This window comes from Alligator mississippiensis, chromosome 8 (assembly GCF_030867095.1).
Source record: "Alligator mississippiensis isolate rAllMis1 chromosome 8, rAllMis1, whole genome shotgun sequence".
Taxonomy (NCBI): Eukaryota; Metazoa; Chordata; order Crocodylia; family Alligatoridae; genus Alligator; species Alligator mississippiensis.
The window spans coordinates 27,025,112-27,044,568 of NC_081831.1; the positions used below are offsets into that span (position 1 = coordinate 27,025,112).

Consider the following 19,457-nt stretch of genomic DNA (forward strand, 5'->3'; position numbering starts at 1 on the left):
CAGTTAATTGCAGTATAAACTCACTGAAATAAAATAGTCGGGGCCAGGCTGTGCGCACGTGGGCTGTGCTGCGGTGCACACAGGGTTGGGGCAGCATGTGCTGGGGACACTTGGGTTCCCTGCCTGGGGCCAGGGCAGGAGTGGAGCTGGGAACTCCACCCCTACGTGGCCGGGAAGGGGCTCCCTGCTTGCATTGAGCCATTTAAACGAGGCACAAGCAGGGCCCCCTGCGACCGCAGTTTCCGCAGGATAGGATGGGCCGGCCCTGCTCATATGGAAGCCCCCCCATGCCACTGCTCATCCTTGTTCCCTTCCCTGGATCTTCTCTAGTTCTTCTATATCCTTTTGGACATGTGGGGACCAGAACTGGGAACAGTTTTTAAAGGTGTGGAGGCCCCATGGATTTATCAAGGGGCATCATCATTCTTTTTGTTTTGTTCACAATTCCATTTTTAATAATCCCTAGTGTTTCATTTGCCTTTTTGATGGCTGCTGAGCCCAGAGCTGTTTTTAATGACCTGTCCACAGTGACTTCCAGAGCTCTTTCCTGGGTAGTAACAGCTCATGTAGAGCCAATAATATGAGGGAATGTGCAAACCAATGGCTACACAGAAAAGGGGTGTGAAGGCATTGGGTGACTCTACCAAACCACTGATCAAAGCAGGAAGCCCACTGTATGCAGAGCCTGAACTGCAATACGTGCCTTGATGATGAGATTATACAGGCCCCTAATAATGCCTGTTGATGAGGCTGATGGAAAGGGCTGATTGAGAAGCCTGATAAACAAGTCTGGTTGACAAGGCTGATAGATATGGCTGGTACCACATGTTCCAGAGCACACAAGATAACAATGGGGCATACAAGGATGATACACCAAAGGGGCTGATGCTTGTTAAGTACAGGCACCAGGACATGTCTGACATGACTAGAATTGTTCTGATCAATGTATCAGGGGGACCTAGAAACCCCTGAAACTTTGTATTGACCTCAGGGATGCCACATGTGAGTGGTGCCTGTGCCTTGCCACCAGTTTGCAGCACTGACACAGAGGCCCCTGTTACATTTATTATACAATTCACTGGTGAATCATGCAATATATTTAGACCAGCCACACATGCAAGGTCATTGTCATCACAAAAATGGCCAACCTGCTACCAAAGTAGTGTTTGAATATGTGTAATAACTCTAGCTGGTTTCTATCCAGCTCTAATTTGCATGTGTAGCAGGGCCTTGGCTACCCTGGTGTCACGCGTATCAGGGAGCAGGTGCCTTGTCAGTAATAAACCCGGCCAAGCCTTCCCCATTGACAGAACATTGAGATCTCCAAGAGACCGCACGCTTCCTGATGCAGCAGCAGACAGCACCACAACAGAGCATTAGGCAGAGAATGAAATCCACTACCCAGCTGGAGAACAATACCCCCTGCCCTGGGGACCTCCCCCTCATTTCCCCCTCTGGGAGACCCTCATGCGCTCAGCCTAAGGGGTACATTGTTTGGGTGCAGCAGCTGGAACAGGGGTGGGATCACACAACTACAAGCCAGGGCAGCAGAACTACACAACACACCAGTACAAAACTACTTGACTCGGCCTTGCCTTGGCCAGAGCCTGGTGCCTGCAGCTGGGGAGAGGACTGTGACACACCCCAGCTACCAAACTACACAGCGCTGCTAAACCCCAAGTGGAGAAAGGAGATGGCCAAACCCCAGCTATACAACATATCTCACTTATGCAGTCCAGCATAGCTACACAACCTGGCTACACACCCCAGCAGCGACACACCTACAGACCACTGTGGCACTTGCCGGCATGGCTACACAACTGCACAACAGAGATATATTCAAGGGCACTGACACATAATGGAGCTACACACTAGGGCAGGCAACCCAAATACACTGTGGAGCTACTCCCTATGGCACTGCCAGACAGCAGTGAACCAGAGGGCGTGACACAACCACACTGCACAGAAGTGCACCAGAGGATGTGACACGCTGGCACTTGGCTACTGTGTACTGGGGCCAGTTACACAACAGCTCAGCCTGCTGCCCAGATCCACCGCAGCCAGGGCAAAGCAGCACAACAGCAGACCTATACAGCAACAAGCAACACAACAGTCACACAAGAGCACTGTGCAGAGACACAGCAGAGCTGCAGCATGCATTCAACCCAGCATGAATCTCAACACCCAGTATCAACGCACAATTCCAATCACCCCACCCCGGTCTCCCCCAGCTGAGCTAGTGCCCCTCACTTCCAACTGGCAGCCCTTCATAACATCTGAGCTGCCAGGGACTGGGTCAGACTCTAGGTCCATCTTGCCCAGTCTTCAGCATCACACAGCAGTAAGGTGAACTGGGTCTGACCAGGGCTTTGCCCTCTGCTCCTCTCCCACTTGCAGCCTCCAGTATTTAAGATCTAGAAAGTCCTGATTCAGAGGCCGTGCCCCTCACTCCCATGCTCAAAAGCTCCTGATGCCCCTTTCCTCCAAGAATGTGTCCAGTCCCTTTTTGGACGTGGCTAAACTCACAGTTTCCACCACATCTGACAGGAATGAGATCCCCCCTTCAATGACACACTGGGGGGTAAAAGTGCTGCCTTGAGTTCATTTTAAACTGCCTGCCTGCTAGTTTCATGTGGTGACCCCTTGTTCTTGTCTGGTGAGAGACAATCAACAATAAATCCCTTCTGCCTTTCTCCTTGCCATATAGTATTTTGGAAAAGCTTATCATGTCCCCTCTCAAGTGTCACTTTTCTAAACTGAACAGGCCTGTCTGTTCATCTATTCACCCCACACTCTATCCATCCATCTACCCATCTTTTACCTTTGTTTCTCTTTCCCATTAGGCTCTTTAATCTTTCCTCACATGGAAACCCCTCCATACCACTTATCATCCTTGTTGCCCTTCTCTGGACCTTCTCTAGTTCTTCTCTGTCCTTTTGGAGGTATGTGGATTAGTCCTGGGCCCTGTATTCCAGGTGTGGATCCCCCAGGGATTTATAAAGGGGTATCATGGTGCTTTCAGTGTTATTCTCCATTTCCTTCTTAGTCATCCCTAAAGCTGTGTTTGTCTTGTTGCCCACCCAGCATCCTCTGGCTGCTGCAGAGAGCAGGTTGGAGAAGATGGTTCTAAGCGCAGAGTCTGGGGTCTGGCAGGAATTTAGGGCAGAGTGAGAGGGGTCTCACAGGAGCTCTTGTGCTGGGTGGCTTAGCCAGAGGACCCCAGGCAGTTTTGGGGTGGGAGTCCATGGGTCTGAGGCCTTCATGGGGGCTGGATGCTTTGGGGATGGTGTCAAGTGGATGATTTTTCAGGGGGAGGCACCCAGCCCAGATCCTACCCCCCGCCCACCCCCAGCTCTCACACTACACCCCTTGTGACTTCCTGGTGACCACCCACACCCAGGGTTTTATAAGAAGCATCAGAGCAGCCAGCAGCCACAGACTGGCTACATGGAGTCCACAGTACTCAGTGCCTGCCTCCTGCTGCTGCTGCTGGGCTGGGGGGATGGAGCTGTGCTCCCCCCAGATGTGTTGGACACAGCCCCAGAGCCCAGCATGGTAGTGGCTGAGGGAGGACAAAACTGGGGCTAGGGATGTTGGTTGAGGGGGAGAGGCACCAGGGGGCCTGGGGAAGGCAGGGGGCTGCAGTTCAGGAGTGAGGAGTACCAGGGGGTCTGGGGAAGGTCTTGATGCTGTGGGTTGGGAGTGAGAGGCACTAGCAGGGTTGGGGTGATTTTGGAGGTTGCAGGTCAGGAGTGAGAGGCACTGGGGGTGGGTTGGGGAAGGTAGGAAGCTATGGGTTGGGAGTGAGGGGCATCAACAAGGCTAGGAGGGGGCAGGGCTTTGGGAGCTGTGGGTGGGAGGCTCCATCTCTGGAGACCTCCTGGCCCCCTTGCGGCTGAGGCGTTAACCCCTTCACTTCTGATCTGACCCATTCCAGGTTGAACTGATCCAACTGTTCCAGGATTTCATGAGTCGCTTCAACAAGACCTACAGCAACCCTGAAGGTGAGGGGGAGCCTGGGGGAGCTGGGTGGATGAGGAGAGTCTAGGGAGAGACTCAGGGGAAAAGGGAAATGGGGGTGGCCAGCTGTTCTCCTAACACCAATGCTTCTGGGTCCCTGGAGCCAGGAGCAGACCCTCGGCCTCCATGGTCCCCACAGCTCCAACAGCATGGAGAACAACTAGAAAAGGTGCAGAGAAGGGCAACAAGGATGATGAGCAGCATGGAGCGGCTTCTATGTGAGGAGTGACTAAAAGGCTAATTGGAGACGGAAAGAGAGAGTGGGGTGGATAGGTGGCTAGATAGAGTGTGTGCTGGTAGATGGATGGATAGAGTGTGGATGCATGGATGGAATCATAGAATCATAGGAAGTGAGGGATGGAAGGGAGCTCAGGAGGTCTCTAGTCTAACCCCTGCTCAGAGCAGAACCACCCCCAACTAGATCATCTCAGCCAAAGCTTTGTCTAGCCAGGTTTTGAAAACCTCCAAGGTTGGAGCTTCTACCACTTTTCTAGGTCACCTTACTACCCTCCTAGTGAAAAAAATTCTTCCTAAAATCTAACCTAAACTTCCCTTGCTGCAACTTGTTCCTTGTTCTGTCATCTGCCACCACTAAGAATAGTCTAGCTCCATCCTCTTTTCATAGATTCATAGATGTTAGGGTCAGAAGGGACCTCAATAGATCATCGAGTCTGACCCCCTGCATAGCAGGAAAGAGTGCTGGGTCTAGATGACCCCAGCTAGATGCCTATCTAACCTCCTCTTGAAGACCCCCAGGGTAGGGGAGAGCACCACCTCCCTTGGGAGCCCGTTCCAGACCTTGGCCACTCGAACTGTGAAGAAGTTCTTCCTAATGTCCAATCTAAAGCTGCTCTCTGCTAGCTTGTGGCCATTATTTCTTGTAACCCCCGGGGGCGCCTTGGTGAATAAAACCTCACCAATTCCCTTCTGTGCCCCCGTGATGAACTTACAGGCAGCCACAAGGTCGCCTCTCAACCTTCTCTTGCGGAGGCTGAAAAGGTCCAGTTTCTCTAGTCTCTCCTCGTAGGGCTTGGTCTTCAGGCTCTTAACCATACGAGTGGCCCTTCTCTGGACCCTCTCCAGGTTATCCGCATCCCTCTTGAATTGCGGCGCCGAGAATTGCATGCAGTACTCCAACTGCGGTCTGACCAGCGCCCGATAGAGGGGAAGTATCACCTCCTTGGACCTATTCGTCATGCATCTGCTGATGCACAATAAAGTGCCATTGGCTTTTCTGATGGCTTCATCACACTGCCGACTCATGTTCATCTTGGAGTCCACTAGGACTCCAAGATCCCTTTCCACTTCCGTGCCACCCAGCAGGTCATTCCCTAGGCTGTAAGTGTGCTGGACATTTTTCCTCCCTAGGTGCAGCACTTTGCATTTCTCCTTGTTGAACTGCATTCTGTTGTTTTCTGCCCACTTGTCCAACCTGTCCAGGTCTGCTTGCAGCTGTTCCCTGCCCTCCGGCGTGTCCACTTCTCCCCATAGCTTTGTGTCATGTGCAAACTTGGACAGAGTACATTTCACTCCCTCATCCAAGTCGCTGATGAAGACACCAAAGAGTATTGGTCCAAGGACCGAGCCCTGCGGGACCCCACTGCCCACACCCTTCCAGGTCGAAACCGACCCATCCACCACGACTCTCTGGGTGCGACCCTCTAGAAAATTTGCCACCCACCGGACTGTGTAGTCATCCAAGTCACAGCCTCTTAACTTGTTCACCAGTATGGGGTGGGATACCGTATCGAAGGCCTTCCTGAAGTCTAAGTATACGACATCCACCCCTCCTCCTGTGTCCAGGTGTTTCGTAACCTGGTCATAAAAAGAGGCTAGATTAGTCAGGCACGATCTGCCTGCTATGAACCCGTGCTGGTTTCCCCTCAGCATAATTTGTCCCGCCGGGCTCTCGCAAATGTGAGCCTTGATAATTTTTTCAAAGACTTTGCCAAGGATGGAGGTGAGACTGACTGGCCTATAGTTCCCCGGGTCCTCCTTCCTCCCCTTCTTGAAAATGGGGACCACATTGGCCCTTTTCCAGTCCTCCGGGACTTTGCTCGTGCGCCACGAGCGTTCAAATATTCCCACCAGTGGCTCTGCAATGATGTCGGCCAGTGCCTTCAGCACCCTCGGATGGAGCTCATCCGGGCCTGCCAACTTAAAGGCATCCAGTTCTTCCAAGAGACTCTGCACCATCTCAGGGTCTACGCATGGTAGTCTGGCGCCTTGCTGCTGCCTCTCTACAACCCCAGTGAGAGACTTGTCGTGCCCCTCGCTTAGGAACACTGAGGCAAAGAACTCGTTGAGGAGTTCAGCCTTGTCCCCCCTGTCCATCACCAATTGCTTCTGCCCATTTAGCAGGGGTCCTATTCCTCCCTGGGCCTTCCTTTTACTCCCTATATATCTAAAAAACAATTTCTTGTTGTCCTTTACTTGGGATGCCATCCTCAGCTCCATGGTAGCTTTGGCCCATCTAACTGTGTCCCTACAAGCGCGAGCAGAGGAGGTATATTCTTCTTTGGTGATCTCTCCTTGTTTCCACTTTTTATGTGCTCCCCTTTTGGCCCTTAGGCTGCCCTGGATTTCTCTGGTCAGCCAGGGAAGCCTCCTGGCCCCTTTCCCTCTTTTTCCTCGCATGGGGATCGTTTCGCTTTGTGCTCGAAGGATCATTTCCTTAAGGCACAGCCACCCTTCTTGGGCTCCCATCACTTCAAAACTCCTACTCTGCAGCGCGTCCTTGACTAATCGCCTGAGTTCATTGAAATCAGCTTTCCTAAAGTCTAGCACTTTCACCCTACTAGTTACCTTACCCACTCGACGTCTTATGAAGAATTCTATTATTAGGTGATCACTGTCCCCCAGATGGCTACCGATCTGTAGGTCCCCTGCCATGTCATCCCCCATTGCCAATACCAGATCCAGTAAGGCATTCCCTCTAGTGGGACCGTGTACCTCCTGTGTCAGGTGGAGGTCCTGTACACAGGTTAGAAACCTGCGTGAGTGGTGGGACTTTGCCGTCTGCGTCTCCCAGCAGATGTCTGGGTAGTTTAGGTCCCCCATGACTACCGCCTCTTTAGCTTTTATGGTCTCCGAGAGCTGCCTCAGGAGCCCCGAATCTATTTCTTCCCCTTGATGTGGGGGTCTGTAGCAGACCCCTACCACCAAATCCCTTTCTCCTTGCCCCCCACGTAGCCTAACCCACAATCCTTCTACTTCCTCATCCTTGGATTCCGTCTTGATGAGGGTCGATGTATATTGCTCATTGACATAAAGTGCAACCCCCCCCCCCCCTTCTTCCCCACCCTGTCCTTTCTGTACAATCTATAACCCTCAATATGTACCGCCCAGTCATGGGACGAATCCCACCAGGTTTCCGTTAGCCCTACTAAGTCATAGGTGTTTTGTGCAAGCAGGAGCGCTAGTTCATCCTGCTTGTTCCCCATGCTCCTAGCATTAGTATATAGGCACTTGAGCCCTGCGACAGGTGCCTTTGCTGCCCCCCCGCTCCGAGTCCCAAGGGGCCCCTTATTTCTTACCTTCTCGTTTCTTACCTGTGCTGTAGTGCTGGCCGCCCCGTGGCTTGCAGGTTCCCAATGTTCTCTTTCTTCAGAGAAACCCCCCTTTCTTTTGAACCCCCCTTCAGGTAGTTGAAGGCTGCTATTAAGTCTACTCTCAGTCTCCTCTTCCCTAGACTAAATAAGCCCAGTTCCCTCAGTCTTTCCTCATAAGTTATGTCCCCCAGCCTCCGAACCATTTTTCTGGCCTCTGCTGGACTCTCTCGAATCTGTCCACATCCTTTCTGTAGCGGGGGCCCCAAAACTGAACACAGTATTCCAGATGTGGCCTCACCAGTGTTGAATAGAGGGGAATGGTCACTTCCCTTGACCTACTGGCAACACACCTGCCAGTGCAGCCCAGTATGCCATTAACCTTCTTGGCAACAAGGGCACGCTGCTGGCTCATATTCAGCTTATTTTCCACAGTAACCGCCAGGTCATTTTCTGCAGAGCTGCTACCCAGCCAGTCAGCCCCCAGCCTGTACTGGTGCATGGGATTGTTACATCCTAGTGCAGGACTTTGCACTGGTCCTTGTTCAACCTTGTGAGATTCCTTTTGGCCCAATCTTCCAATTTGTCTAGGTCACTCTGAATCCTAGCCCTACACTATAGCATATCTACTACTCCTCATGGCTTGGTGTCATCTGCAAACTTGCTGAGGGTGGACTCTATGCCATCTTCCAAGTCACTGATGAAGACATTGAACAAAACTGGCCCCAGGACCAAGCCCTGGGGCACTCCACTTGATACCAGTTGCCATTTATTACTACTCTCTGAGCCCAGTGCCATTTATTACTACTCTCTGAGCCCAATGCTCCAGCTAGTTGTCTATCCACCTTACAGTCTATTAATCCAACCCATAATTCCTTATCGTGCCTGCAAGAGTGCTATGGGAGACCATATCAAAACCTTGCTAAAATGAAGGTACACCACGTCCACCGGTCTCCCCGCATCCAAAGAGCCAGTCACCTCATCATAGAAGGAGATAATCAGCTTGGTCAGACATGACTTGCCCCTGGTGAATCCATGCTGGCTGTTCCTAATCACCCTTTTCTCCTTCAAGTGCTTAGAAATGGATTCCTTGAGGATCTGCTCCATAATTTTTCCAGGGACTGAGGTGAGGTTGACTGGTCTGTAGTCTCCTGGATCTTCCTTTTTTCCTTTCTTAAATATGGGCACCATGTTTGCCCTTGTCCAATCATCTGGGACCCCTCCTGATTGCCATGAGTTTTCAGCGATGATGGCCAATGGGTCTGCAATCACATCAGCCAACTCCCTCAGCACCCTCAGGTGGATGCCATCTGGCCCCAAGGACTTGTACACATTACCCTTTTCTAAGTAGTCCCTAACCTGGTCTTTCACAACTGAGGGCTGCTCACCTCCTCTCCAAACTGTGCTGCCAGATGCCATAGTCTAGGAGTTGTCTTTGCCTGTGAAGATGGAGGCAAAAAAGGCACTTCAGCCTTTTCTGCATCCTCTGTCACAAAGTTGCCTCTCCCATTCAGTAAGGGACCCACACTTTCCCTGATCCTCCTCTACCTACCGACATACTTGTAGAAAACTTTCTCGTTACTCTTCACATCCCTTGGTAGCTACAACTCCAACTGGATGGACAGACAGACTTATTCATTTTAGAAAATAGATGCTGGAGGGGGTAGATGAGAAGGGTTTACAAAATACTAAATGGAGAAGAGAGAGTCACTAGAAATGTATTATTGACTGTCTCTCACCGGACGAGAACGAGGGGTCACCACAGTTAGCTGTTTTAAAACTAACACCAGGAAGGTTTTTTTCACCCAGTGTGTCACTAAAGGGGGGAACTCGCTGTCACCACATTTGGTGGAAGCTGAGAGTTTAGCCAGATTCTCCAAGGGATTGGACAAATTCTTGGAGGAAAAGGATGTCAGTAGCTACTGAGCACTGAGTGAGGGGCTCACCCTGTGCAGTTCCTGGGAGCTCTTATGTCCCCAGTTGGAGACCCTGGGGAGCAGGTGCCCTTGCAAGGAGGGAGTTGTCCAGGCTTGGAGTGACTGAAAACAGGGGCTGGGAGTGGCTCATAGGAGGGGGGTGGAAGTCTTGGACAGCTTGATTGGGGCAGGACCCCCTGCTCCTCAGTGACCCCTATCTCCCTCCCCAGAGCAGCACCGGCGGTTGCTGATCTTCAGGCAGAACCTGGCCACTGCCAGGGCCCTGGAGGAAGCCGGGCAGGGCTTGGCCCGGTTCGGCATGACTCGCTTCAGCGACCTGACTGGTGAGACCCCCCTTCCCGCCACCGTCCTTGAACTCCACCTCCTGCCCCCCCCAGTCTGCCCCATTTCCCAAGCCCCGCCCCCTCTGCCCCAGCCAGACCTGTGACCCACAGCCCCACAAAGCCCAGCAGCCTGCTCAGCTTCCCTTAGTGACCCCCACAGCTAAACACTACTCCCTATAGCCCTGAGGCATTCACACACACAGGGACACATACCAAGGCACACAAGGATGCACACATGCACACACAGGGATACACGGAGATGCACACAGCACACACAGAGGGATGCACAGAGATGTACACACAAGAAGAACACAGATACACCCACATACACACACACGGATGTACACACGCATGCACACAGAGCTGCACACGGATGCACATACCACTTCTGAACTCTGCCCACTGAACCCCTATCCTCTGTCCCCGTTCCCCCCAGAGGAGGAGTTCCGGGCACAGCTGCTGAGCCCCATGCCTGGCCATACCCTACGCCCCCCTGCACAGTCCCCCAGCAAGCCAGCACCCCCCAGCTGTGACTGGAGGAAGGCAGGGGCCGTCACACCTGCCAAAAACCAGGTAGGGGCAACTGGAGTTGGGGGAGCAGGGCGAGGGATGTGTTGAGAGTGAGGGGCGCTGGCAGGGCTGGCAGGGGCTGTGAGTCAGAAGTGAGGGGCGCTGGCAGGGCTTGTAGGGGCTGCAGCTCAGGAGTGAGAGGCACCAGCAGTGCTGGGGTGGGCAGGGGCTATGGGTAGGAAGTGAGGGGACCATCAGGGCTGGAGAGAGTCTGAGGGCTGTGGGTCAGGAGTGAGGGGCACCAGCAAGGCTAGGTGAGGGTGAGAGGCTCCGGGTCAGGAGTGAGGGGCACCATCAGGGTGGGAGAGTACCTGGTGGCTGCGGGTTGGGAATGAGGGGCAGTAACAGGGCTAGGTGGGAGCAGGGGGCTGTGGGTCGGGAGTGAGGGGCACCATCATGAGGAAGCTTGATGTTGGTGGGAGCACCCTGCTTCTACCACCAAACAGCCTTCCCCCACAAGGCTCCCAGCCAACCCCCTGTCCTGTCCCCCTTCTCCCAGGGCCTGTGTGGTTCCTGTTGGGCCTTTGCCGCAGTCGCCAACATCGAGTCGCTCTGGTTCATCCGGCACCAGGAGCTCTACAACCTCTCTGTGCAGCGTACGAGGCCCTTGCTGGAAGGGGGCTGGGGCCTTCTGGGGGGATGCTGATGGTTCCAGAGGGCAGCGGAGGGGGGAGCCATGCACCCTGGGGGAGCTGGGGGCCAGGGAGATGCCTGAAGCTGGGGGACCCCAGGCCAGGGGAGTGGAGCAGCAAGGGGAGCCCCCTGTACAGGAGCAGGTGACCCCAGGGTGTATTGCTTTGCAGAGGTGCTGGACTGCAGCCGGCTGCAGGTGGCCTGTGGAGGCGCCTTCCCCTGGGATGCATTCACTGTTGCCTGGATGTACGGTAGGTGGGGGCTGGGCCTCATCACTCCCTGGGCTCATTTACTCCCATTCCATGGAGCAGAGCAATGCACAGACCCCTCAGGCTGAGATCAGGGCCCCTTTAGCACCAGACACAGTGCAGAACCCCCAGGCTGACATCAGGCCCGTATAGCACCAGGTGCTGTGCAGACACCCAGACTGAGATAAGCATCCCTGTAGGACCAGGCACTGCACAGACCCTTCCACCCCCAACTCCCTCAGGTTGAGAACAGAGCACCAAATGCAAAGACTCCCTGGCTGAGATCAAGGCCCTTATAAAATGATGCTCAGCACAGACCCCCCGCCCCCCCCCCAGCCTCCCCTGCTGACTATCCTTCCTCTGCTACAGGTCTGACCCCAGAGGAGCAGTACCCATACATGGCCTGCCAGAACATGTGTCAGGAAAGTCACCGAGCTGTCGCCCATGTCCAGACCTTCCAGATCCTCTCATCTGATGAAAAGAGTGAGGAGCTGTGGGGACCCCAGCAGGGCTGGAGGATGGGGTGCATGGGCTGTCGGGGTGGGGAGGGGTCTTTAGAAGGAGGGGAGAGAAACTGCTCAGGCCCTGTCTATGTTCTTGCTGGGGTGTGTGTGTGGGTGTGCATCCCTGTGTGCATGCATGTATGTATCTGTGTTTATCCCTGTGTGTTCAGTGTGTGCACCTGTGTTCATAGTGTGTGTGTGTATGTGTATATATATATATATATATATATATATATATATGAGTGTATCCATGTTACTGTTGCATGTGCATATGTGTCCATCCCTGTATGCATCCCTGTGTGTCTGGTGTGTTCATTTGTGTGCACTACTGTGTGTGTGCACTGCTGTGTGTACGCACAGGCATGTGCATATCTCAGCCACATGTGTGCATCAGTGCATGGGGTGGGATTCCAGAGAACCGTGCAGTCCAGAGGCTTCAGGGATGGGTAGGGAGTGTTGGGGGTCTCTCCCAGCCGCCCCCCTCGGCTGACGCACTTGTGGCCTCGTCCAACAGAGCTGGCTGCCCACATCGCTGTCCAGGGGCCTGTCACTGTGGGCATCAATGCCAAGCTGCTGCAGGTAGGAGCCCCTGTGGACCTGTGTCCTCCCCAGCCTGCCATGCCCCTGGCTAACCTTACCAAAGCCTGCTTCCCCCCCCGACCTGTGCTTCCTCCCAGTTTTATGAAGAAGGCATCATCACAAAGAATATGGCTTGCAGTTGTAACCCAGATGAAATGAACCATGCTGTGTTGCTGGTGGGCTACGGCCTGGGTGAGTTGGGGACAGAGAGACAGGGGTAGGGAGGTGGGATGATGGTGACGACAGACACATCTTATAAGAACATCAGAGCTGTCATGGACTGGGTCAGATCACAGGTCCATCTTGCCCAATCTTATGTGGCACACAGTGGCAGAGAGTGGGTGCTGAAAGGGAGAGCGAATGGGGTCTGAGCAGTGTATTTCCTCTGTTCCTGTCTCACTTGCAGCGTCCAGCATTGAAGGTCTAGAGATGTCTGATTCAGAGGCTGTGCCCCTGTCTCCTGTTCTCAATAGTGACTGATGTCCCTTTCCCCCAAGCATGTGTCTAGTCCTTTGGTGAATCTGGCTAAACTGACCTTGATACTGGGTAAAATTTTGGACAAAATTATCAAGAAGTCCATTTGTGAGAGACAGGCAGAAGGCATGGTGCTGAAGGATAGCCAACATGGTTTTATTGCAGGCAGGTTGTGTCTGACCAACTTCATCTCCTTCTCTGATCAAGTAATGAATCACCTACATGTAGGAGACGTGGTTGATGTCATACATTTAGATTTTAAAAGACTTTTCATATAGTCTCCCATGAGGTTCTTATAAAAAACTTGGGGATTGTGGCCGGCAGAGTCCGTGGTTAGCTGGTTTGGGAACTGGCTGAGGGGTTGAACCCAGAGAGTGTTAGTGGACGGGTCTGTATCATCTTGGCAGGAGGTGACCAGTGGTGCCCCGCAGGGTTCAGTTCTTGGCCCTGTGTTGTTCAACATCTTACTCAACAATTTAGATGAGGTTGTGGAGAGTACACTGGTCAAGTTTGTGGATGATACTAAATTATGGGGAAAAGCGGCCATGCTAGGGGATAGGATGCATATCCAAGCAGACCTGGACAAGCTGGAACTGTGGGTGGAGTGGAGCCAGATGTAGTTCAATAAGGATAAATGCAAAGTGCTTCATCTGGGGAGAAGTAACCAGCAACATGAATATAGGTTAAGAGGAGATGCCCTGGCCAGCATGATGGCTGAAAGGAACCATGAGGTAATGACTGATCACAGGATGAGCATGAATTACCACTGTGATGCAGTAATCAACAGAGCTAATAGCATACTGGGATGCATTAGCCAAAGTGTCACAAGCAGGGCTAGGGAAGTGATACTACCTCTCTACTCAGTGCTGGTAAGACCCCAGCTGGAGTACTGTGTCCAGTTCTGTGCACCACGTTTCAAAAAAGATGTGGAGAATCTTGAAAGGGTCCAGAGAAGGGCCACAAGAATGATTAAGGGCCTGGAGGACAAACCTTATGAGAAAAGACTGAGGGATCTAGGACTGTTCAGCCTGGGGAAGAGAAAACTGAGGTGGAATTTGGTGGCTGTCTATAACTACATAAGGGGTGAATATTGGGAACTGGGAGAAAAACTGTTCACTAGGACAGCCCAGGGGAGGACAAGGAGCAATGGCCATAAATTGTTAGAAGATGGTTTCAGGTTGGATGTAAGGAAGAACTTCTTTACGGTAAGGGTGATCAGAATCGGGAATGGACTTCCCAAGGAGGTGGTGCAGTCCCCAACCTTGGGAGTCTTCAAGAGGAGACTGGACAGACACCTTGCTGGGATCATTTGATCTCAGTATTCCTGCTGAGAGCAGGGGAGTTGGACTCAATGATCTTTCAAGGTCTCTTCCAGGCCTTAATTTCTATGACTTTTACGATATTATAAACTTTCAGCTTCCAGCACTACTGTGGCATGGCTGGGGTGCAATACAGGACTGGAAAGAAGGATCTATGGTTTGACCCACCTGTGGCAGCTCTGATGCTCTTATGTTCTTTTAGTATTTAGATTTATATCCCACCCTGTGGCTGAGACAGGGCTAAGGGGCTGAAAGACAGTAAAGCCCCAGGAGGGAGGAAGGGTGGGACTGGGGACCCCAGGGGGTTGTGATGGAGACAGATAGGTGGCTGACAGAGATGGAGGCAGAGGGTGGGGGTCAGAATTCTCCTAAACCATTCCTTCCTTAATGCTGACCTGTACCCTGATATTTCCCACACTGACTCCAGAGAAGAAGACCCCGTACTGGATCGTGAAGAACTCTTGGGGGCCTGAGTGGGGGGAGGAGGTGAGTTGGAGGGCACAGGCAAGTCAATGGGGACACGAGGCCCCGCTGGCTCAGTGCAGACAGTGGCTGGCTCTGGGGTGGGGTGTTTGGGGGATGGATGTACAGCAGCTGGGTCTGGAGTGATGCGTGTTTCGGAGGCTGGTTATATAGGGTCCCCTTTGCTCAGTTCAGATGGTGCCTAGCTCTAGGGTGGGTTATTGGAGGTTGGTTATATAGGCCCCCCTTGCTCACTGTAGATGGCAGCTGGCTCTGGGGTGGGGTGTTTGGGGGACTGGTTATATAGGGCCCCTTTGCTCAGTGCAGATTGCAATTGGCTCTGAGGTGAGGCACATCAGGGGCTGGTCATCCTAGTATGTGGGTGTATGAGAACTGTGCCCAGCTGCTAACTGCTTATCCCATTCACCCCCCCAGGGCTCTTTCCGCATCTACCGTGGGGGCAATGCCTGTGGCATTGCCTCATTGCCCGTCACAGCCACGGTGGCTGAGGATGACTCTGGGGATATCCTAGTGTCCTGCCCACCCTGACAGGATGGATGGATGGATAGATAGGCTGCATCTCTTTCCTACAGCAATCACGAAGCAAGAATGATGGTCAGCTGCATGCACAAGACTTACCAGGAGGTGTAGACTTTAGTAGGCTTTAGGCCGCTTAGTAGTGGAGTATTAGACTCAGGTCCTGTTTGCTTGCTGTTCTCTAGCTAGAGGTAAGATAGGAAGAAGGGGCAACCAGTGATAGAACTGCTTAGGGGAGGAGGTCCTCGAATATAGGACACAACTGGCTCAGCCAGGAGGACACTGTGGTGTGGTACAGGTCTATCTGGTTTGGCAATAGAGACAGCTTTCCACTGTCACTGAAACAGGTCTATTGCCTGGCTCATGGAAAGGTCTATCCAATTGCCCCATTAGAAGGAGCAGTTTTATCTTAACACAGAAAGAGCCCATGCACAGTTATACAGTTACTAGCCTTATCAGATGTCTCTCTTTACTGAGCTTGTCCTGGTTGGTTCTGAGTGGGGGATACAAGGCACAGATTTGCCTTGGAAATACCCTCTTTGGCAAGAAGCCCAAGCCTTTGCTTTTATTGCCCATTTGCAGTGAGCGGAGAAGGGGGCTGCTTGGAAACCTTGTTTCTGGAACTGAGGGACAAATTTCTTGGCCTTGACAGGCTGCCACCTTTTAAAGGCTCAGTAACTTTAGGCCTGATTTCTGCCTTGTTTTGTAAGAGTGATTCTTTCTCATCCACCACTTCATCTGCCTGATCCCTCTGGTCTTCCCCAGGCGCTCCTGTTTGTACCCAGTACTAGCATTGCTATTAAAATGGCTTGGGATTGAATTTTTGAGTTGGAGATTTTTTTTTCCTGGGACAGGCTTCTCAAATCTTCCTTGGTCTTCACAACCTGTCTGGGATTAATAGGGGCCTGGGGTCATCCCCCCAAGCCGACACAAAACGCAGGAGTCTAGGCATGCACATGTGTGTGTGTGCACACACACACGAACCCAGGCATCCAGGACCCGTGCCCAATAGGCCTGTGTGAAGCAGAAAGTATTTGCTTCAGTGGTTCAGAGGAACAGTGATTCAATTCAGTGATTTTAATAGCGGTCCCGATTTGATTTGGCGGAATCCAAAGATATTTGGCGCATAATCTTATTCAGCCATAGACTATACAGGCAGGCAATGATGGCAGGAGCAGTTAGGGGAGCAGCCGGCTTGAGCCCGCAGCCCTGGGAGAAGCTCTCCTGACTGCTCCCCCGAGGCAGGCAGTGCTGGCAGCCACAGGAAAAGCTGCAGGGAATGAATGGGGAGCTGGTGCTTGAACCAGGAGCTGGGCGGAAGCCTCTGTTCATTTCCCCAGGGCCAGATCATTCTCCCTAGCCCCTGCAGGTTCTCCCAGGACTGCTGGCTCTGGGAGTAGCTGTCTGGCTACTCCCCCAGCCGCTCCCCCTGCCAGGGAAAGGCAGGCAGTGCTGGCAGCCCTGGGAGAAGCCATAGGGGAAGTGGGGAATGATTGGGAGCTGGAGGATCCAACCGGAAACTGGGGCAGTGGGAGGCAGCAGGGATTGTCCCCCCCTCCGCCAGGCACCTGTGCAGTAGCTGCCCCATGGCATGGGTGGGGCGTGGCTTGGCAGGGGGCCCTGTGCTGCCTGGGAGCTGGGGCCTCTGGGTCTGAGTGGTGCCGGGCTGGCTGACAGGTGGAGCTGCCCCAGCCCCCAGATAGGGTGCAGCGCCTTGCCCAGCCATGCTGCACCTGCTCGATGCAACAGCTGCTGTGCGGGTGCCAAGCAGGGGGCTGGTCTCTGCTGTCCCCCACTGCCCTGCCCTGCGTGGAGGGGCTCTGCCATGAGACCTCAGAGGCTGCTGCAGCCAGTGAGTGAGGGGCTTTTTAAAAATCTTTTTTTAAAGTACCGGGAGGCTGGGGCCGGATGGGGCAGCCATGGGAGTTTCTCCCATGTCTCCTCAGGCTGTGCCTGCCTCTGCCCCGGCAGGGGGAGCTGCGGGGGCTGCCCTGCTGCCACTTGCCCAGTCAGTGGGCGGGGGGGAGAGGCATGATGCAGCCCCCACTCCCAGCACTACTGGCCCCGCATCAGTGCTGGGAGTGGGGGCTCTGCCCTGCCGCCACTTCCCAGCTGGCGTGGGAGGCTCAGGATGTGGGCACAGCAGCGCTGGGTGCAGGGGCTATGCTATGCTATGCTGCCGCTTGCCCCCTTTCACCTGGAGTGAGCCATGGCTACATCCCACTGCTCCAGCCCCACTCCCTCCCTCCCTCCCCCGTGCACATTCCCTCCCCACTCCCCCAACCCCAACAGACTTACCCACTGGAGGCAGCTGTGCCAGCTGCCTGTTTAGTCTATGGCTGAATCTCTGTAGCAGCCAAATCTTTTCTGAAGCTTTTCCGAATCGATTCGGATGCTTCAAATAGATTTGGAGATTTTAATTGGTCTCTCAGTTCAATTCAGATTCAGAGATTTAGTCCCCAAATCACACTGAAACTTCTCTGAATCGAATCAGCTACTGAGGCTTCGCATAACTCTACTGGGGGGAATGATTGGGGCCTGAGGGAACAACTTCCCCTCAGCTCCTGGTTCGATCCGCCAGCTCCCCAGTCATTCCCCCCAGCACCTGTGGCTTCTCCCGGTGCTGCCAGCACTGCCTGCCTTGCCCCAGCAAGGTGGGGAGGAGGACAGCTGGGGGAGCAGCCAGACAAGCTGCAACTTGCGCTGGCAGCCCGGGGAGAAGCTGCGGGGGCTGGAGGGAATAATCAGGGAGCTGGGGGAATTGCTTGGGAGCTGGGGAATCGAACCAGGAGCTGGGGGGAAGCCTCTGTTTGTTCCCCCAGCCCTCAATCATTCCCCCCAGCTCCCGGTTCAATTCTGCAGTTCCCAATCATCCCCCCCAGCTGCCAATCATTCCCTCCAGTCTCCGCAGCTTCTCCGGGGGCTGCCAGCACTGCCTGCCTCACCCTGGCAGGGGAGCAGCCGGATGAGCCGTGGCTTCTCCTGGGGTTGCTGGCTCAAGCTGGAGCTTGTCCGGCTGCTCCCTCAGCTGCTTCCACCGGTATTGCCTAGTGCCTGCCTGTACAGTCTATGGGCAAATCTCCGAATCTCTCTGAATATCTCTGAATTGATTCAGAGGCTTCTGATTCGATTCGGAGAGATTAATGTGTCTCCCAGTTCAATTTGGATTTGGAGATTCGGCCGCCAAATCGGGCCGAATCTCCTCTGAATCAAATTGGCTACTGAAGCTTCACATAGCCCTAGTGCTCAACCCACACACACGTGCACCCATGAACTTGGACCCAGACCCCAGGCATTCAGAACTTTTGCACACATATACACACATAGGCGCAAGGTGTCTCTTACACACTCAGAGGAATTGAGTGCCTGACACACATGTGCATGTGCACACACACCAACTCACACTCACAGAACCCAGGGGTTCCCCTCCCCCAATACACACACAGAGGAACCATGTGTCTTACACACACATGCATGTGTATACACACATGGGCCCCAGGTATCTGGGACACACATGTACATACACACCTGAAGTACCTGTTCTATTTGCTGGGTCTCTGCTCCCAGATGTCCCCATGCCTGGCTGGAGTGAGGGTGGAGCTAAGAGTACACCCTGCCATTGGCCCCCAAACACATTCCCTCTTTGAAGCTGCTAGTGGGGCAGGGGCAGAGCATGACTCGGGGGTGCTGGGAGCTGTTCCCAGAGGGGCTAGGTGAGCTTCTCTGGTCTCTGATGTTAGTGCTGGGCCAGAAGAACATCTCATTCAGGCTGTGTCCCAACTGGGTGGTGACAAGGCCAACAGGGCCTCTGCCCCTCCTCCCACAGCTGAGGGAAAGAACCCAGGCATCCTGAGCCTTGGGCTCCCTTGCTGTAATCCACCAGATCCCACACCCTCCCAAAGCTGGGATAGGACTGAAGGATCCTGGGTCCAGCTGCCCCCTCCATTTCATCCCACGCAGCTCCCAGGGATGGGATAGAACCCAGGCATCCCAGCTCTTACCCCTCCTACTGCTTCTGCTAAGCCTTTCAGCAGCCACGTTAGGGCAGCTCAGCTGCCACCTGATCAGGGGCTCAGTCCCCTAACTGAAGGACTCAGGTGTCTGGGTGCCCACCTCAGCACGTGGGGGTAGGAGCTGCCCCAGTACCTCCATGGCCCCCAGGTCCCTGCCTCTCTGTCCCCTGGAACCACAGATGGGCAAAACCCAGTCATACCTCCATGGGTGGATCTAGGATTTTGAAAAGTGCAGATGGTGTGGGGCATCATCACATATAGCACCACCTATTTTTCTCCAGGTAAAAGCAG

The 19,457-nt window shown here is 53.6% G+C and overlaps 1 protein-coding gene across 1 annotated transcript; it reads left to right on the forward strand.

Annotated features, from left to right (window-relative positions):
- Positions 1-3,423: 3,423 nt before the first annotated feature.
- LOC106738633 (cathepsin W) lies at positions 3,424-15,973 on the forward strand. The gene is made up of 11 exons (XM_059732510.1): positions 3,424-3,555; positions 3,938-4,004; positions 9,715-9,828; positions 10,265-10,401; positions 10,898-10,994; positions 11,202-11,282; positions 11,649-11,762; positions 12,297-12,361; positions 12,460-12,553; positions 14,582-14,640; positions 15,052-15,973. Exons 1-11 carry the CDS (start codon positions 3,448-3,450, stop codon positions 15,163-15,165), a joined length of 1,050 nt encoding a protein of 349 aa, XP_059588493.1. The 5' UTR covers positions 3,424-3,447; the 3' UTR covers positions 15,166-15,973.
- Positions 15,974-19,457: the final 3,484 nt, after the last annotated feature.

Excerpts from the sequence above, each read along its gene's own strand:
- LOC106738633 (XM_059732510.1), top strand. The coding sequence starts at position 3,448 with ATGGAGTCCACAGTACTCAGTGCCTGCCTCCTGCTGCTGCTGCTGGGC. Across the intron at positions 9,829-10,264 it reads TCGCTTCAGCGACCTGACTG|AGGAGGAGTTCCGGGCACAG; the intron begins GTGAGACCCCCC and ends CGTTCCCCCCAG. Across the intron at positions 11,763-12,296 it reads CCTCTCATCTGATGAAAAGA|AGCTGGCTGCCCACATCGCT; the intron begins GTGAGGAGCTGT and ends CTCGTCCAACAG.